The sequence below is a fragment of the Poecilia mexicana genome, unplaced genomic scaffold (assembly GCF_051168715.1).
Source record: "Poecilia mexicana isolate PSO_F unplaced genomic scaffold, ASM5116871v1 scaffold_19, whole genome shotgun sequence".
Taxonomy (NCBI): domain Eukaryota; kingdom Metazoa; phylum Chordata; class Actinopteri; order Cyprinodontiformes; family Poeciliidae; genus Poecilia; species Poecilia mexicana.
Window position 1 is genome coordinate 26,065,123 of NW_028263388.1, and position 18,784 is coordinate 26,083,906.

The 18,784-nt window shown below is 39.3% G+C and overlaps 1 protein-coding gene across 1 annotated transcript in view; it reads right to left on the reverse strand.

The window, feature by feature from the left end:
- Window positions 1-786: 786 nt before the first annotated feature.
- The window catches only part of ryr2a (ryanodine receptor 2a (cardiac)), a 167,530-nt gene continuing 149,532 nt past the window's right edge, over window positions 787-18,784 (reverse strand). The window contains exons 97-115 of the mRNA XM_088016421.1: window positions 17,529-17,744; window positions 17,158-17,430; window positions 15,942-16,148; window positions 13,920-14,225; window positions 12,134-12,204; window positions 11,868-12,018; window positions 11,432-11,518; window positions 10,516-10,785; window positions 10,053-10,183; window positions 9,884-9,926; window positions 9,667-9,800; window positions 8,987-9,047; window positions 7,496-7,642; window positions 6,281-6,415; window positions 3,259-3,415; window positions 2,335-2,399; window positions 2,046-2,146; window positions 1,335-1,386; window positions 787-1,129 (exon numbers count right to left, since the gene is read on the reverse strand). Coding sequence (XP_087872547.1) covers window positions 1,034-1,129; window positions 1,335-1,386; window positions 2,046-2,146; window positions 2,335-2,399; window positions 3,259-3,415; window positions 6,281-6,415; window positions 7,496-7,642; window positions 8,987-9,047; window positions 9,667-9,800; window positions 9,884-9,926; window positions 10,053-10,183; window positions 10,516-10,785; window positions 11,432-11,518; window positions 11,868-12,018; window positions 12,134-12,204; window positions 13,920-14,225; window positions 15,942-16,148; window positions 17,158-17,430; window positions 17,529-17,744 — 2,703 coding nt within the window. The 3' untranslated portion in view covers window positions 787-1,033. The remainder of the gene's footprint in view (window positions 1,130-1,334; window positions 1,387-2,045; window positions 2,147-2,334; window positions 2,400-3,258; window positions 3,416-6,280; window positions 6,416-7,495; window positions 7,643-8,986; window positions 9,048-9,666; window positions 9,801-9,883; window positions 9,927-10,052; window positions 10,184-10,515; window positions 10,786-11,431; window positions 11,519-11,867; window positions 12,019-12,133; window positions 12,205-13,919; window positions 14,226-15,941; window positions 16,149-17,157; window positions 17,431-17,528; window positions 17,745-18,784) is intronic.

Here is an 18,784-nt window from a genome sequence, read left to right on the forward strand (position 1 = left end):
TGGTTGTTTGCATGAAAATATATAAATACTGAAACCAGCATCAGCTAAATTTTAAAAATTGATTGATCATCTGTCAAAAAGCAAGATAAACATTCCTTATCATGGTATTGTGATGCATTCAGTAACACTAGACTGCACTCCGACTTTAATCCAGCACAACAAACAAACATGTCCTCTGACACTGAAGTTTAAAAGCCTCTCAATAAAATCAAATCTTAAAGCTACTCCAGCAGCAGGTGGCATCTGTTTATTATATTGTGTGTGTGTGTAATATATATATATATATATATATATATATATATATATATATATATATATATATATATATATATATATATATATATATATATATATATATATATATATATATATTTATTTTGTTTTTGTATGAAGAGAAGTCAGCCTTAAACACAGGCTGGTTATGAACAAACATCTGCAAACTTCATCAACCAGAAGGCTCTGCTTTCATCAGCAGCACCAGTTTCTCCTCAGACTGCACTGTGCTTGAATGAAGCATTCACTCTCTCAGATGTGCAACACAGTTGTCACATCAACATGGCGGCTGCTGCTTTGTTCTGCTGGAAATGAATGAGTGAGTGAGTGAACTGTGTTGTGTTTTTACCTCCTGGATCTACAGCTAACATGAACATGTGGAACAGTTTTTTTGCTCTGAATGGCTTTCAGGCTTTTTCAAGTCCTTTTAGTTTTCTTTGCTCTATTTTTTGCATGTTACCATGTCCTCTACGTAGAATAAAGTGAAACAAACAACAACAAAACAAAAAGATCACTTGAGATAAAAATCTTGACATGCCATCAGTCACATATGGTACATATTAGAATCTTATATTGTTTATGTACAAGAAGCATTCAAACAAAGTGGGCTGAAGATTAGGTCAGACTTAGCAGGCTGACTGTCTAAATAAGGATGGCTTGAGGAAGGGAAGAACATCTGGATCCGCTTGGACTGACAAGTGGAACAGAGAGGACAGAGTTGTTTGGCAAACAGAGGGCAACGATGAAGGACAGACTGAGCTCAGTTCAGTTGATCCTCATACTGTTTCCGGAAACAGTCACCAGCAGGAAAAAACTCCCAGCAGCGCTCCTGGTACATCTTCCATACATAAGACTCCTTCAAGAGAAACAGACAGCATGAGAAGGACTGAATGTAATTTTAGGACTTTAAAAGGACAAGATGTAGGAAAAAAAGAATGTTCTTAGAAAATATCCACCATGAAACATATCAGTGGCTTTGTGGAATGAACTGGACCATAAATACTGAGAGCAAAATGTCCCTCAGAATGAAAGAAAAGCTGAGTGGAGAGGAGCTGCTGTACCTGGCCTGTGTGCTCAGTTTCATCTTTATTTATCAGATACATCAAAAAGAATCTGAAACACACAAACATTTATTACATTTATTACAGATGATGGAACAAACTGTTTACAGAAATATTGGAGTTTATCAGAAAAACCATCACTTCAAACTTAAGGGGAGATGTTACAAAAAACCAAGTTCTATTATGTTATAACGTTATTCCTTCATCAAAAACACACCTAAACTAATACTTTGATTCTTTCATGCATGTTTGAGAAATCCTCAAATCAAAGCTCACTGAGTAAAACTTGTTTAACTAATGAGTTTTTTTTATTATTTTGATACCAAATTGTTTGGAGGACCAGCCATATAAAAACTCTACAGAGTTTAACACCGACCTCTGTCTCTGAACATGATGAGATTTACAGGTTTTAAACTCCACAGGAAGAAAGAACATGTAGGAGTCACTCTTTGACCTTACTAAAGGTCACCATCACATTAGAATGAGAACATGTGTTGGTTTTTACATTTCTTTACTAAATGTAAAACCTTTTGACATATTAACACTCGTATATAAATAATACTAGTAATAACTGCTGCAGTGCCTTGCCCACTGAAACTTTGGCGAAGTGCAAGGCATCAGTTCAGCTGAAGGTTCCCAAGTAGCAGCTGCACTTCAAGCTGCAATAACAGGAACAACCAATAAAAGCACAGAGGAGCCTCTTATACTCACAAGTAGTTGGCTAAGTTGTGCTCTTGTAGTGTGTGAGTTTCAAACCCATGTGGTACTGTGTCAAAATACTCATTTCCTATTCCACAGATAAAACATTTGGTCTGCAAGAAAACAAAGACAAAGGTAATAAGTTCTCTCCAACAATTACTGATCTTCATCTCTGACATCTGCTAGCTGTTAAGCTAAAATTTGCATCTGAATATCAAATAAATATTTAAATTGGTAGAATGGTGGAAAATGTGCTGGTAGCGCAAAAACAAATGTGTTTCTGGTGACTGTGCGTCTTCACCTCCATGTCTTCTTTGACTTGTTCCTGCTGGTCTCTCAGTTCACCAAAAGCATCAATGATCAAACCTAGAATTGGAAAAATCACATTTACCAGGCCAGTCAGCTATGCAGGGCTATCGCAGCAGCACATTTCAACTTGCTCCTCAATACCTCTGCAGCATTACTACTCAACAACTAAATCCAGTTGACCACAAGCAGCTGTCAGGCACTCAAAAAACTGAACTAAATAACAGGGCTGAGTGAATTCATCAACCCTATCTGTTCCTTTGCAAAGTATCATATCAGGTTAAGAAGACATCACACATGTTCAGAAGCTTACTCAGTGAAGTAACTTAAATGGTACAGCCATCTTTATGAAGGTATTTTTGGAGCAACATGATGATGATTCCATCATGTGTGGAGATTTCTGATCTCCACACATGATGTGTATCAAACCTTACAGAAAGTCCTCACCAATCCGCCACATCACAGGATAACAGGACTAGAACTCCTGTCTGGAAGGTCGGATTTTGGCCAAACTTTCAAAACTTGCCGATGAACTCGTACTGAACTGGACAGAAGGCTATTTGGAAGATTCGCCAAATGTGCCGCCTAGTGGACAGGCATGGGATTGGTGAGAAAGCGTTGACAGAGACGTTTTCTCACTGCCATGTGGCGCTGAGATGGGAGGGCCGTATGAGGTTACTTGTAGGTTTAGTTAGGAGTCATGTTCCACAAAAAAAATCTGCAAATTGGACAGTGAAAGTTTTTGTGCTTCTTATCTTCGTCATCCCTGTCAGTGTGTGTTGAGTTTTCTTTCACCAAATTACAAGTTATGTTCTTGTTCAGTTTTTCTCTTACTTTTGACCTCAGATGAGACAGTGCAGTGGTACCATCATTCTGAGGCATTTTGTCCATAGGAGCATATATTTGCTGTGTCTCTCACCCTGTATGATGGCCAGCAGGATTACAATGACAAAGAAGAAGAATGTAATGTCAAAGATGATCCGGTAGATCTCGTACTCATCGCCCGCAGGATCCTCAATTTGGTCGCCAATCCCTCCGCCTGCTCGAACGCCCACATACATGTGAAACATGTAACACTGGGCGAGAAATGGAGAGGAAGAAGGTGAAAGAAAAGTGTTTTTTTAAAGTTGTTTTAGCTGTTTTGATATTTAATCTGCAATATTAACTCTCTTCTGACCTTCAAAACACAATTCAAAGCTCCTCTGTTGAAGTCAGCCTTCTCACTTTAATTTTTTAGTGATTTTGTGGTTTTGTGTTTTATTGCTATTTTTTACTGTTTATTTTGTGTTTTTAATGTTGTAAAGCAGGGGTGTCAAAGTCAAATGGACGGAGGGCCAAATAAAAAATTTAGCTACAAGCCGAGGGCCGGACTGATCGAATGTTCATTGAAATTTTTTTAAATGACTCATATAGTCTAGTGAACCTAATTGAACCTACTGAAAACCTAACAAATATATTCCAATATGATCAGATAAATAAAGCAATATTTTCTTATGGCTCTGTCAGTAATCTTTAATTTTCAACAGACACAACTGAAATATTTTTAAAATATAATTGGATTGAAATACAATAAAATAAAGTGCAAAAATCTATTAATCCACATATGTCAGAGTCAAGGCATTTAGATGTGTCGCCGGCGAATTACGGTACTGCAAATTTAGATGTGTCGCCGGCGACACATCTAAATTTGCAGTACCGTAATTCCGCCACACGTAGCGCTAAGTGGAAAAATTCCAACGGTTTCTGAAAGGGGAGACGTTGCACTTTCCAGCAAGTATCGGGTTAATACGGTAACTTCGCAGCTGCAGCTGCAGAGAATGTAATTAATCCGGGGGGCACTCGTTTAATAGACGGTATATTTCGGCAATAACTTGGTGGATATTGAAAGTTCCGGTTGTTATGGATACATGGGTAAGTACATCATCTCACAGAACATTTAAAGAACTGCTTACAGTTCAAATAAGGAAGATATTTTTTTTCAGACGGGGTGCCGGCTTGCTGCGGTCTGCGGGCCGGTTCTAATAATAAATCAAGATCATCCCAGGGGCCGCAAAAAACCTTCTCGCGGGCCGGATGTGGCCCGCGGGCCTTGACTCTGACATATGTGTTGTAAAGTGTCCTTGGGTATTTGATCAAGAAGCACCACATGTTGGTTTTCATTATTTAAAGGCACAATGCACATTAATTAGCAGTATTTCAGTTCATCACTGTAGTTAAGGTGTGTAGACATACAGTAAACAAAGGAAACAGAAGTTTTTGATGTTAATAAAAGGCCAACCTTAGTAAACTATTAGCTGACAAAAAAGGGACAGAAACAATTATTTCAGTTAGTTCTCATATATATTTCAAAGGAAAAACATGTAATAAAATAGGAATTTAAGTGACAACATCTTTGCGAAGTAAGCTAAGAAACACAGGCTTAGGAATGTCGTACCAAAGACTAAACTAACAGAAAACAAAAGATCTAATAAAATAACTAAATATGAAGTATATTGGTGCATCAGTAGATGCCAAGAATGTACAGATGACTTATAAGAGGGTCTTGATTAAAGAATTATACGTCATAATACAGGAAAGAAACTAAAAATATCTCCAAACTGAAGAGATGAAACGGAAATTAGGGAATTTTCCTCCAGGCACAAGGGAAAAATAAACAGAACAGGAAGAAAACGATCACTTCACTGCACTATACGGGGCGAATGTGGCTGTGAGGGTAGAGCCGTCGTCTTGCAATCAGAAGGTTGTAGGTTTGATTCCAGCTTCCTCCTGCCACATGTCGATGTGCCCCTGGGTAGGCACTTAACCCACTGATCGGTGTATGAATGGGTGAATGTGACTAGTGTAAAGCGCTTTGAGTGGTCATAATGATTGGTGCTGTACAAGTTCAGTCCATTTATATAAACTCTGAAACCTGAGACAAGTGACTCCATGACTACAGACTTCCTCTTGTTCATCCCTCTAAGCTCCACAGCTCCTGTCACCTTACCGCGGTTCGATGCAGGCAGAGCTGCCACTATTGGCTCCTTAATAGGAACCAGTTGCTCCATCAAGTGCTACGGGTGGGTGACTAAAACGGATTAGTGTGTGTGTCCCAAAACGTCTGGGTGACACAAGGTACTAACTGCAGAAACACAAACAGGCAGATTCCTTTTTATAGTTATCTCTTAAACATGGCAGAGAACAGTTACTGCCTATATGTCCATAGATTCTCATTAAAATACATAATTCTAGGGCTTTTATAATCGGAGGACACAATAGCGTAGCAGATTATCAGCTGCAGAACCAAGCATGCCTGGTTCCAGGCCTGAACGCTCTGACCCCTGCTTCTCCCACCATAAATGATCCTGTTAAGACAGGCAGTGAGATACTGACTGGCTTCAGTTCCACAGCAGTTCAATCAGGCAGAAAGCCAGACATCAGTAAAACTTATTTTTCTACAAGATTACATTAACATATTTGACTTTCAGCACAAGTTCAGACATGATTTAAGGCCATTGGTGCATTCAATCAAAACTATGTTTTATTAAAATATGTTCAGATCTACTTCATATTTCATTATGCAATTGTAGTTTGGAGAAGTAGTAAGTGAAGTGTTTTTAGATACAATGCATCATGTCAAACATTTGTTACATTATTGTATTTTTGCGCCATTGTGCTGCAAATCTATTACATGTTCACTAAGGTTATAGTTGCCTACACACTTTTTCATTCAGCAGTTTTCCAACTTTTAGACTAAGTCATGGTCACAACCATCTTTTGACATTATGTTCTTAAAAACAAAACTTCCACTACTTTAGATGTTCTAACTGATCCACTCCAGCATGAAATGCAGGGATTCATTTAGATGTCAAAGCAAATGTAAAAGTCACTGCAGTTGCTTCTTTTTATTCAAACTCATAACAAATACAATCAATGAAAGTGGAGATATTTATCATACTCACTGTCAACATGTCATCACACTTCATGTCTGGAAGTTCTCCATCTTCACTTTTGTTGTAAAACTTTCTAAAGAAGTTGAAGGCAACCACTGTGTAGAGGTAAACCACCACTGCTAACAGACCGACAGTGAGCACAAGCTGGAAGACAAGAAGGATGAAAACACTACTTTGATGGCCATCAGGGTCAGAACATTTATAATTCCATGATATGGAGATTTTCATTATTGATCAACTCTAACTGAGCTGGAACGTCTGTGCTGACTTCCTGCATCCGTTTGCAAACATATTCGTCAGCACCCTGGAATAATGTAGAAAAAACATTCCTCCAAAAGAAAGAAGCAACGTTCAGGTGGTGTTTTAAAAAAAATCTGTTTTTATTTTTGCTCATGCTGCTCCCACAAGATGCCACCCTGAGCAGTTGCCCATGTCCTCCATATCAGAAACCAACAGGAAACACAGCAAACCTCCTGAGCAGAGAGTCTGCAGTCAGTGTTCCTGTTTCTACAAAACACTTTAACCTCCTTTCTAGATGGAAAAATCTGTTTTTTTCTTGTCACAATGTTTAATATGTTGTTTTATTGTTATTTTTTTGAAGTAGTTATCTATAACTTGACTGAACAAGTAAAGTTTTTTTGTGTGATTTTCTTGAAAACGTGAAGTTTGGTAATTAATTGATATTCATTCATTGTGAATCATTTAACTCCAAGTGAAGTTTAACATTTCCATTACAAATAAACCCTAAACTATTAAAACTAAGCTTAAACAGAAGCTACACTAAGGTTTACACAAATAACATGTACATCACGTTGAGACATTTTATTGAAGTATTTCACAAAACATAATTAACTGCATGAAGATTAAAACTCAATTCAAGACTTTTCTAACTGTTAATTTTTAACTTCTAACTTGAAGAAATTAAATACAACTTTATTTATTGCTTCATAATCACATTAGAATAATTTTCCTTCCACCATGCTTTGCTCAGAACAAATCATGTAAATGGTTTTATGACACTTTAATACTTGTCTGTATACAAATAAATCTATTATTTTTTTGTGGTCAATCCTTCGCACTTTTTAAAGAGGCTAATATGACAAAGTCGAAGTCGAAGGTCATTATCCATAGCTGTGTGGATAATGACTGCAGGGACTCCTAGAATGACTTCTAGGGGCCTTTTAACAAACGTGTTACACACACAAACACACACAGCCTGCTTACCTGTTTGCCATTATGTGTGACTGAAGACAGGATGGTCCGCAGGGTCTTGAAGCCCATAGCAATGTCCAGCAGATGGGCAGCAAAGAAGAAGTTGTTATAGTGACCCAGGATGGACATGGTCATGTACCAGGCCAGATACAGGAAGGACTACAACAATGGGACAGCACCATGGTTACGGACTGATGCAGGAACCACACTTATGTCATGATATAGAATTTATAAACAATATGAAAGGAGTTTTGGATAAAAAGTTTTGGAATTAAAGTTCAACTTGTTATTGCACTTTCCTATGGGTTTCAAACATCAGAACTAACCTCAGTTAAAATGTTTAATATATGTGAATATTTGTGAAAATAGATTAATTTCTTCTTCAAGCATGTCCTGTGTTACAAAACGTTTTGCTTAGTAATGCTAATTATTAGCATAAAGATTACTTTATGCTAATAATTGAAAAGGAAATGAAAAAGGGAGATTTCTGTCAAAGATTAAGTGCTTAAATTATGTATAATTATTAAGAAACCTTGACAGCTGTGTGGATAATGACTGAATATATCTGATTGGACTGAACTAACTATATATACTGAACAAAAATATATTATGTCAAATATTGTTGCCATGCGGAGTTAACAACTGTAAATGAGTATTTGCTGATATTTTATTGTACAAAAGTAATATTTCTCTTGATTTATGTAATTTTTTTAATCCAACTTGCTGTCAGTGAGCATTACTCAGGGAGTTGTTTTCTTACTCGGTACATGGGTGGGGCATGTCCAGTGGGTGATCAGACAAAATGAGCAACAACTGGACAATCCTTGGGGACTGGAGACAATAAAAGGCCGCCCCAAAATGTCACATCTGGTCACAAGTCATAATGCCAAAGGTGTCACAAGTTATGCCGGAGCGTGCCATTGGCATGTTGGATGCAGGGATGTCCACCAGAGCAGTAGCTGCACGGCCCAATGTCCATTAAACAGGTCGTTTAAGAGTTGCTTTCCAACAGACTGGCACTACTGCAAACTGACCTCATCCTTGTCAGCCACGTGTGACCACTCCAGCACAAGAACGCCACATCCGGCTCGCCCATCTGCGGGATCGGCTAAGACCAGTGACACACACAGCTGATGAAACTATTGGTCTGCACAACAGACACGTCAGACTGTCTGTAACCGCCTAGGAGAAACATCTGGGTCCAAATCAAATTCCTCAACCTGACCCTTATGTTCAAAGGACTGTCAATCCATTACAAATGGATGTTATCAATGCCAATCTGAAGATCAGTAATTGCTGAATTTATAGTTTGAGTCTCTCTATAGATTGCGTAACCCAAATGTTCATAAAACTCACATTTGACATGAGGCATTTATATTTTTGTTCAGTGTATTCCTGGATATTAAAATAAATCTAATATTGAGAAAAGCATCTGAAAACCCACACTGGGTTTTAAATGTTTAGACGCCGTCTCTTTGTGCACGTGGCTGCTGGAATACTTACATTATCAGTAAAAACAACCCCAAGCTTCCAGATCTGATACTTCACATCGATGGAGTTGAGCCTGTTAGGAGGCAAGGCAAGGTTGGCTGTTCTTTATATGCATAATAAATAATAAAGTATTTTATGTAATAAAATGTGAAATCTATGGGTAATACTGTTCTTGAATCTCTCACTAGGGCTTCAGTATGTACGATTCTAAGGAAGACAGTAAGAGAATGTGTTTCTTCTGTTTTTCTGTAACATATTCAATAGTTCAATAAAGACATTGATGGAAAAAAAATTGAAATCAATGGACTGATGCCAATAACCATTTTAATAAGAGCTCTGTCCTAAACGTGTCTGTAAAGCTACTGAGTTTCCAAACATGGCTTCTAGTTTATTCAAAACTCCAGATCATTCCTTCTCTTAATGTCGGTTATTAAATTAAAATGACCTCGACATGCCACCATTTTATGCAAGTAGGAATTTTAAAAAAATCAATTATATTACAATCAGTCCAAATGGCAGAAAGTACATCTTCCTGTTTAAAGAGTGTTGAATCGCAGAGTAATTGGTTTGCTGTAAGCAGGAAAAGCTTCAAACCTCCAGACTACATCATGTTAATTATTCATCAATATTTAGTTTTCATTTTCCTGCTCTTAAAAGGACACATACACACACTGTTGGAGTAAGACACTTACACAGCAGCCAGTGAACTGTCTTTCCTGGGTTTTCTTTTCTTGTGAGCATCACTGAAATCCAGAGCAGCCTTGTCCAACCCCAGCAGCTCACTGATGCGGTCATGGCCATAAAACTCCCCATATTTATCCATCACCTGCACAAGGTAAAAGACTGTATGAAAAAATGTCCAAAATTCATTCAGTTAAACTTCACATCTTTGTAAACTCCTTTGCCTACCTTCCTCTTGACAAACTTATCCCAGTAGTTGTTGGGGAAGGATCTGAAAGGACAACATTTTTATGGAAGTGAAGAGAAGTGTAAGTGGTAAAAAAAAGAAAAAGAAAAAGATGAATGCATATTAACAAATATTTTCTGGCTCCTTTTGTTCCTGTTCTGATCCACTCACTGAGTGTTGATCACAAGTCTGTCCCACTGTCCTTTAATGTCGTCCTCAGATGGTTGCTCGGTGATGTAAAGACCATCAAATTCAAGCTTCCTGGCCACTTCCTTTTCACGTTTGAAGATTACCAGTGGAACCTACAGGAGCCGTACACAGTAATACAGGACCGCTATGTTCAAATGACTGAAATATCACTAAATGACTCGATGCATTCTGCTGGGTTTCCTTAGATAGAAACATTTTAAACTACTTTGAATAATTAACTGAGCATACTGTACTGTTTGATAACTAGGATCAGGTGGAATGTGTGTGATTGAGTTGGAATCATGTTTTTGTAAATTGCCTGGAGATGACATTGCTTGTGAACTGGTACTATAGAAATAAACTGAATTGAAATATACTGTTAACATGAGGAAATCCAAACCACACGAGGCTTTTTTTGCTGTGTTTCATAATTTGCCAATCTTACCTTCAGACAGTAGTATCCGATGATGCAGAAGAAAGAAATGATGGTGTGGAGAACAGCTAGGATCCGCAACATGGGCTCCATGTATCCGCTGCTTTCCTCCAGAACAAAACGCACTGAGACCGGCTTGAGAGGCTCGCCCGTCTCATCCGACACCCGTTCGTTCGATTCCAGCCTTTCTCCAAGCAGTGGATCCCACTGGACACTGCTGTCTGCATGGCTGCTGCTGTGAGCAGCTTCCTTCTCTTCCACCAGGGATGAAGAAGTAGAAACCTGGCAGGAACAAGTTAACTAGCTTTTTTCACAACAAAGCAACAACAACAACAAAAAGACATTAAGAAAAGAAAGAGAATACTGTTTCCTTTTCAGGAGGGCTCTACAAGAAAACTATTTGCTCTTTAATTGCTCTTTGCAATTAAAGAGCAAATAATTTACAAACTAATAACTGCTTCAAACAACAGTCTGCTTTAGACAGTCTACATGTGGATAACAAAGTACTAAACCTAACCCAACAGTTTTGTGTAGTAATGCTGCGCTTTAAAGCATTCTGTAACACTGACACTCTTTAGCTATGGCCTGATTTTCTGACCCATGACCCCTGACCCTGACCCAGGCTTCTATCCATGTCAGATGTTTGCAAATCATTTATTATCACCCTCAACTATTCAAAGCCTTTTTAACAGAAACAACTGCCATAAATGTATTATAGCAACTGGAATAGAGGGCTAAAAGCATGAGTGTGTGTGTGTGTGGTGTGTGTGTGTGCACAGTGTTATTTTTGGGTTAGGTTTAAAACTGAGGTGTGAACTGAGTTTAGGGTTATACTGTAGAAATCAATGACAAATGAATGGAAGTCATTGTAAAGATACATTTGTGTGCATGTGTGTGTGTCTTCCTACCATACCCAGTTTCCTATTACCTTATAGAACAGAAGTATAAAATTAATTGCAAATGCAACAAGCAGGGCCAGCATCCTCATGTTGTAGAAGTTTCTGGCAAAGTAGTTCTGTAGGGACGACAGGAAGACAACGGCTGATTGATGATTCTGGAACAGATTTCTAACATGCTTCACATCATCTCATCTACTGACTGAATGAGAACATTCTGGTCCATACATGAAAGTATGAAACACTGAAGGTGGATCTGAACACCTGATATGAGCAGAAAGACCAGAAAGTGAAGGGCAGGACGGGGCAGAAAAGAACGGGATAGGAGGATGGGACAGGACAGGACAGGACAGGACAGTATGGGACAGGACAGGACAGGACAGTATGGGACAGGACAGGACAGGACAGGACAGTATGGGACAGGACAGGACAGGACAGTATGGGACAGGACAGGAGTGTTGGTCATACCAGCAGTTTCCTCTGGTAGGCCAGGATTTTCTTCAGGACAGCCGACTCCTGCAGATCTGGTTCATCAGACTTTGAGTTGTGATGCTTTCTCACTTTTGATTTCATCTTCTCATTCTTCACTTGTTTCTCTTGTTTCACCACATGTTCCTCTCTACAATCATGAAACAGTGCTTGAGGCTTTGTGCTGTTTGTCCATATTCGTCTATTTCTCTCGTTTTTGCCCCCCAAAAGTTGTTCTTATGACAACAATAAAAACTTTTTCTTACTCTGACATTTTTTCAGGTTCAACTTCAGCTTCTGGTATTTCTTCCTTCTTTTCAGAGGAACCACTCTTTGACTAAAGCAGAAGACATGATTAGAAAATATGCATAATTGTTGTTATTCAGCATGAGTCTCAGTCATACAGGGTCTTACAAAAGTGTTCACACCCCTTTATGGTTTCCTACATTTGTCATGTTGAATCCACAGCATGTTCGGTCCAACAAAAATATCTCAGTGAATAAATGTGTGGTTTTAATTTTATTAAACAAAAACTGGAAATGTGTGATTAAGTTCTAGAAAAAAAATCCCAAACTTTGAGTGTCTCTCAGAGCTCTGTTCTGTCCATCATGTTTTACATGGTGATAAGCCCACAGTGGCTCTGGAGGAGCTGCAGTGAACCACGGCTCAGATGGCACAATTGCACAAATCAGGCTTTTATAAAATAGTGGAACAATGAAACAATGAAAGGTAAAGTCTGGTTTGCCTGTTGCCTTCAGAAAATAAGGTCAGACAAGAGCAAAATAAAACTTTTTACCATACGTACAAAATGCTACAGTTGAACCTGAAATTATTCACACCCCAGGCAGATTTAGATATGAAGTTATCTTTTAATTTGACCAACATGTTTCCTCTGACCAGAGGAGATATTAAAGTTTCAGAGTAACAGGGAACCTGATAGCACAGGTTCCCTGTTACTTATTGTGTAAGGTAACAGGGAACCGGTATTCTCTGGCAGGTTCTGACTGGAATCTGCCAGAGAATCTATGGAGGGAGCTAAAGATTAGGGTGATGGACAGGAGGCCATCACTTTAAACTGTCGGGTCAAAATACCTGAGGAAAAATGGGAAAAACTGGTCAGAAATTGTAAACGGGGTTTGATCGCTACAAGTCCAACAAAGGTTTTTCCCCTGATCATTTTGAAGGATTTAAGTAGATCATTTTGAAATAAATAAATAAATGAAAGAACATAAATTAACTTAATTTCTTAGGGCAGTAATTCTGAACGTGCAAGTAGAGCTTCAATGGATTTCATATTCGACCATTCCTGGATTCTAATGATATAGACAGAATATTCTCTGAATGCCTCCAAAAGTCTTACAACTGGAACCACAGTGACAATTGATTCTACAAAGCCTGCTGAATACAGGTGCCTTTTCAGATTGTCAGATTCCAATTAGAAAAAAGATGCTTAATTTTCCTTTTCTGATTACACTTCTACCTCAGCACTAATATTTTCTTTATTTTACATTATCCCAGGCTTTCAGAGGAGCATTAGCCTCATTGTTTTCACTCTGTCACTACTAAAGTAATGCATGAAGTTCCTGGAGCACCATTTTGATTTTATGGATGCTGAACAAAAAAAGTGCAGTGAGATTTACACTACTATGGTTTGTGGTTTTAATGTGAAAGAATATTTGAAAGGGAAACAACAAAAAACCCACACACTGAGATGATAATGACATGGTTAAAGTGATTACAGTTCCACACCTAGACTAAACGGATCATTTATACTCAATATTTCAGACTCCTTTAGCTTTATGGTGACAAATACATTAAAATATGGGAAAGACAGCAAGAGATAATAAGTCAGTTACAAATGACATAATGGATACATCTTTTAAATTATTCTAGACAGAGTGATGAAATGAAGACTCAATTTGGAGAATTGGATTTAGTTCTGAAGGTTTAGATGCTGAACTATAAACATGAACTGATTGATACCTGAGCTTAGAACAAGTTCAGGGTGATTCCTGCACAGAATAAACCCAAAGTAGAAAATGTTTCATTCACCTGATGTCTTTGTCTGAGTTCTGGCTGTGGAGCAGGGGGCGGCGCTGAGGGGGGCACTGGGGAGTTGAGGAGCTCTGTGAGGGTAGCGTTGGGGTTATGGGGGGTGATTTTGTACTGTCCCCCCTCTCTTCTCAAGTCGAGACCAAAAATGTCAGACAGCAGCTCAGTTTCACTGGTATTAACTGCTAGATCAGCCAGGTCCTCCTTCGGGGAGCTGCGCTCAGACAGCCTCTTCTCTCTCTCGTCTCCTTCACCGCGGACCTCGTCCTGGGTGGGATCAGGCATGGTGGCCAGCAGTTCTGACACCTATGGATGGAGAAACTTTAGCTCTTTATGAATAGCTGATGCAGAATCTACAGTGGTGTGAAAAAGTGTTTGCCCCCTTCCTCATGTCCTGTTTTTTTGCATGTTTCTCACACTTAAGTGTTTCGGAACATCAAACCAATTTAAACAATAGTCAAGGACAACACAAGTAAACTCAAAATGCAATTTGTAAATGAAGGTGTTTATTATTAAAGGAGAAAATAAATCCAAACCATCATGGCCCTGTGTGAAAAAGTGATTGCCCCCCTCGTTAAAATATACTATAACTGTGGTTTTTAACAACTGAGTTCAATGTCTCTAGCCACACCCAGGCCTGATTATTGCCACACCTATTTTCAATCAAGACATCACTTAAATAAGAGCTGCCTGACACAGTAAAGTCCACCAAAAGATCCTTAAAAGCTACACATCATGCCGAGATCCAAAGAAATTCAGGAAGAATTGAGAAAGACAGTAATTAAGATCTATCAGTCTGGAAAGGGTTATAAAGCCATTTCCAAAGCTTTGGGAATCCAGCGAACCACAGTGAGAGCCATTATCCACAAATGGCGAAGACATGGAACAGTGGTGAACCTTCCCAGGAGTGGCCGGCCGCCCAAAATTACCCCAAGAGCACAGTGACGACTCATCCAAGAGGTCACAAAAGACCCCACAACAACGTCCAAAGAACTGCAGGCCTCACTTGCCTCAGTTAAGGTCAGCGTTCAGCCTCCACCATCAGAAAAAGACTGGACAAAAATGGCCTGCATGGCAGAGTTCCAAGAAGAAAACCACTGCTGAGCAAAAAGAACATTAAAGCTCGTCTCAATTTTTCCAAAACACATCTTGATGATCCCCAAGACTTTTGGGAAAACATTCTGTGGACCGATGAGACAAAAGTGGAACTCTTTGGAAGGTGTGTGTCCCATTACATCTGGCATAAAAGGAACGCTGCATTTCAGAAAAAGAACATTATAAAAACAGTAAGATATGGTGGTGGTAGTGTGATGATCTGGGGCTGTTTTGCTGCGTCAGGACCTGGAAGACTTGCTGTGATGGATGGAACTATGAATTCTGCTGTCTACCAAAAGATCCTGAAGGAGAATGTCCGACCATCTGTTTGTGAACTCAAGCTGAAACGAACTTGGGTTCTGCAGCAGGACAATGATCCTAAACACACCAACAAGACCACCACTGAATGGCTGAAGAAAAACAAAATGAAGACTTTGGAGTGGCCTAGCCAAAGTCCTGACCTGAATCCTATTGAGATGTTGTGGTATGACCTTAAAAAGGCCGTTCATGCTCGAAAACCCTCTAATGTAACTGAATTAGAACAATTCTGCAAAGATGAGTGGGCCAACATTCCTCCTGAACGCTGTGAAAGACTCATTGCAAGTTATCGCAAACGCTTGGTTGCAGTTGTTGGTGCTAAGGGTGGCCCAACCAGTTATTAGGTTTAGGGGGCAATCACTTTTTCACACAGGGCCATGATGGTTTGGATTTTTTTCTCCTTTAATAATAAACACCTTCATTTACAAATTGCATTTTGTGTTTACTTGTCCTTGACTATTGTTTAAATTGGTTTGATGTTCCGAAACACTTAAGTGTGACAAACATGCAAAAAAAAACAGGAAATGAGGAAGGGGGCAAACACTTTTTCACACCACTGTAAATAGTTCTTTCTTCAACCATTTTTACATCTATTTTTAAATAAATAACCTTGACAGCTTTGGCTCCCTCTACTAAATTCCCTCCCATGAAGGTATTGTAGAAGATTCTGCAAAATCCTCGAGCCACACTGAAGGTCACATGGAGGAGACCCAGCAGCACTGACCAGTAGAAAGACACCAGAGTGGTCACCAGGTCTTTCAGTGTCATGTTCTTGATCTTCTTCATTTGTTTCTTTAGGCTCTTCATTGACAGCACCTGAAGAAAGAACAAAGCCAAAGCTCAGGTCACTGGACACTCTGCTGCACATCACTGTGGTGGACTCTGATCTGAACCTCCAGAGCCACATGAAGACTGTTACAAAGCCAGCCTTCTTTCACCTGAAGAACATTTCTGGGATTAGAGAACTAATGTCTAAACAAGATCTAGAGAAACTCATCCACGAGTTTATCTAGTCGCATTGATTACTGCAACAGTGTCTTCACTGTCTGTTCCGCATTCAGAAACAAAACTAAACATGGAGAAGCAGCCTTCAGCTTCTATACACCATAAATCTGGAGCAAACTTCCAGAAAACTGCAGAACAGCTGAAACACTGGGTTCCTCTAGACCAGTGCTTCTCAGTTCCAGTCCTCAGGCCCCCTGCTCTGTATGTTTTAGATGTGCCTCTATTCCAGAAAAGCTGATCCAAATGATTGCATGGCCTCTTCTGGAGCCATTAAGTACTGCAGAAGCCTGTTAATCACCCACAGTTTCAATCCAGGTATGTGGCAGAAGGAGAACACCTAAAACAGGAAGGCCTGAGGACCAGAACTGAGAAACCCTGCTCTACTCTGAAAGTCAATCTGGTTAGAATTGCTTTTGAACCATAATAAATGAAACATTGACCAACATTTGATGTGTATTGATGATTTTGACGATGACACTGAACAAAATGATATGTTTATTAATTGCTTCATAATTCAATATCATATTATGTTTTTGTCATGTAAAGCAATCTGCTGCATCTTCCAGCAGACAGACAACACTGCTGCCACCATCTCAGGTTTAATTTACATGTTTTGTCCAGGTAAAGATTAGAATATTTTTTTAAAATTTGTGATGTATAAAAATATTTACATAAGACTGCATTTTTTTCATTACAAAGACTTCATATGTGGAAAGTTTGGAAGACAGTGAATCAATATATATTTGCATATTTTGAAAAACATGCAAGTTTTTCAAAATATGCATGTTAAATCGGCAGTGAAGGAAATGCGTGCTCCCACCTTTATGAGCAACATGACGTTATAACGAAGGGCGATTAAAGCCAAGCGCACAGTAGACATAGAGAAGAAGCCCATGTCAGGGTTTTCCTCGTCACATTTCTCTCGCTCACTCTCCTCTTTCACAGCTGAGCGCTCGCCAGCATCGGACATCTGCGCTGCTAGCTGCATTTCAAAGATGGTGTCCTCACAGAAATTCACAAACAGCTCCATCTTCTCTTTCTCTCCACCTTCATTCACCACATCGAAGATGAACTGACGTTTTGATTCTTTAACCTGCACACACAGGAGGGATGTTTGGAGAAAGTTTCAGGGTTAACAGACAGATCTATGATCTATCATCTGAAGTGATGGATTGTTAAAAGCATTTTCACCTGAGGTTTCTCCCACTGTGTCCGACTGGACTCACTGATTTCAAAGTAAACCCGCTCAATGCGCTTGGCGCTGCCCATGATCTCGATCCGGCCCAGATATGGCTGGAAGTAGTTGAGGACGCTCTCAGCCAGCTCCAGGAAGGTCTGCAGGCGGGTGTCATGAGGCATGTGCTCGGACAGATTTGTCAACAAAACTGCCACATTGAAGCCAATGTCCTGAGTAACAAAGTGAAGAGTAAATATGAAACTAGAAAATTCCTGCAGAAATTTTGAGGGGCCTGCCAAAGTGTGCCCGTCGGTTTGGACCCAGCGTTCCGATGCTAAAAATTAGCCTTAATACTAAAGAAAGCTTCAATCTAGTCAATAACCTGTGGAGAGTCAGAAGCATGTGGACTAAGCTGTACTTGTACCATTCAGTTTGTTGCATATGGTAAAATTAGCCAAAATGCTAATAATAGCATGAATGGTATCAGTAGAATGTGAGGTATCACTACCATGTTGTCACCCATTGACTCAGTCCAATCAGTATTCTAAACATGGCTAATAAGTAAGAAAATTGGCTAAAAGCTTATTTTAGGTCAAATGCTAATGCGTGCAAGGAAGTGCACTAGTGAGTGGCAGTGAAATGCTAAAGTTTGTGCTGATGTTAATGAACTGCCTTGCTGCACAAGGCAGTTCACTATCCTGAGAAAAAAAACATAAAAGAAGAATAATTTTGCACCACCTGCGGCGGTGCACTGACGTGTGGGGACTATGCAGGCTTTTATTTTGAAACTTTCATTAAGCTTCATTTGAAATGGCAAAACTAATCCCATGTGTAACAGTGGATTGGTTAAACCAGTTATCTAACACAAAAAAGAGCAAATACATGATGTAAAAATTATCAAGGCTTTTATTTTGAAAATTTTCAATAAGCTTCATTTGAAATTGCCACACTGATTTCATGTGTAATAGTGATCGGGTTAAATCAGTTATATGATGCTCAAAGCACAAGTAGTTCAGAATACCAGCCAACTCCTCCTCTGTAATAATTGAGTGTTCCGCCATGTTGTAGTTCTGACATGCTGCTCAGGCCTCTGTTTTAACTGAGTCTTGGCCATAGATAGAACTACAGTTATGGCAGTTATGGCTGCTGGTTTGTAGTCCAAACCAGCAGCTCTGCCTTTCTCTGGATTCCTTTGCTATAGCGATTGGCCCTCAGCCAACTGCTGTGTGTGTGAGACAGAAAGCTGGGGAAGGATTTCAATCTTTGAGAC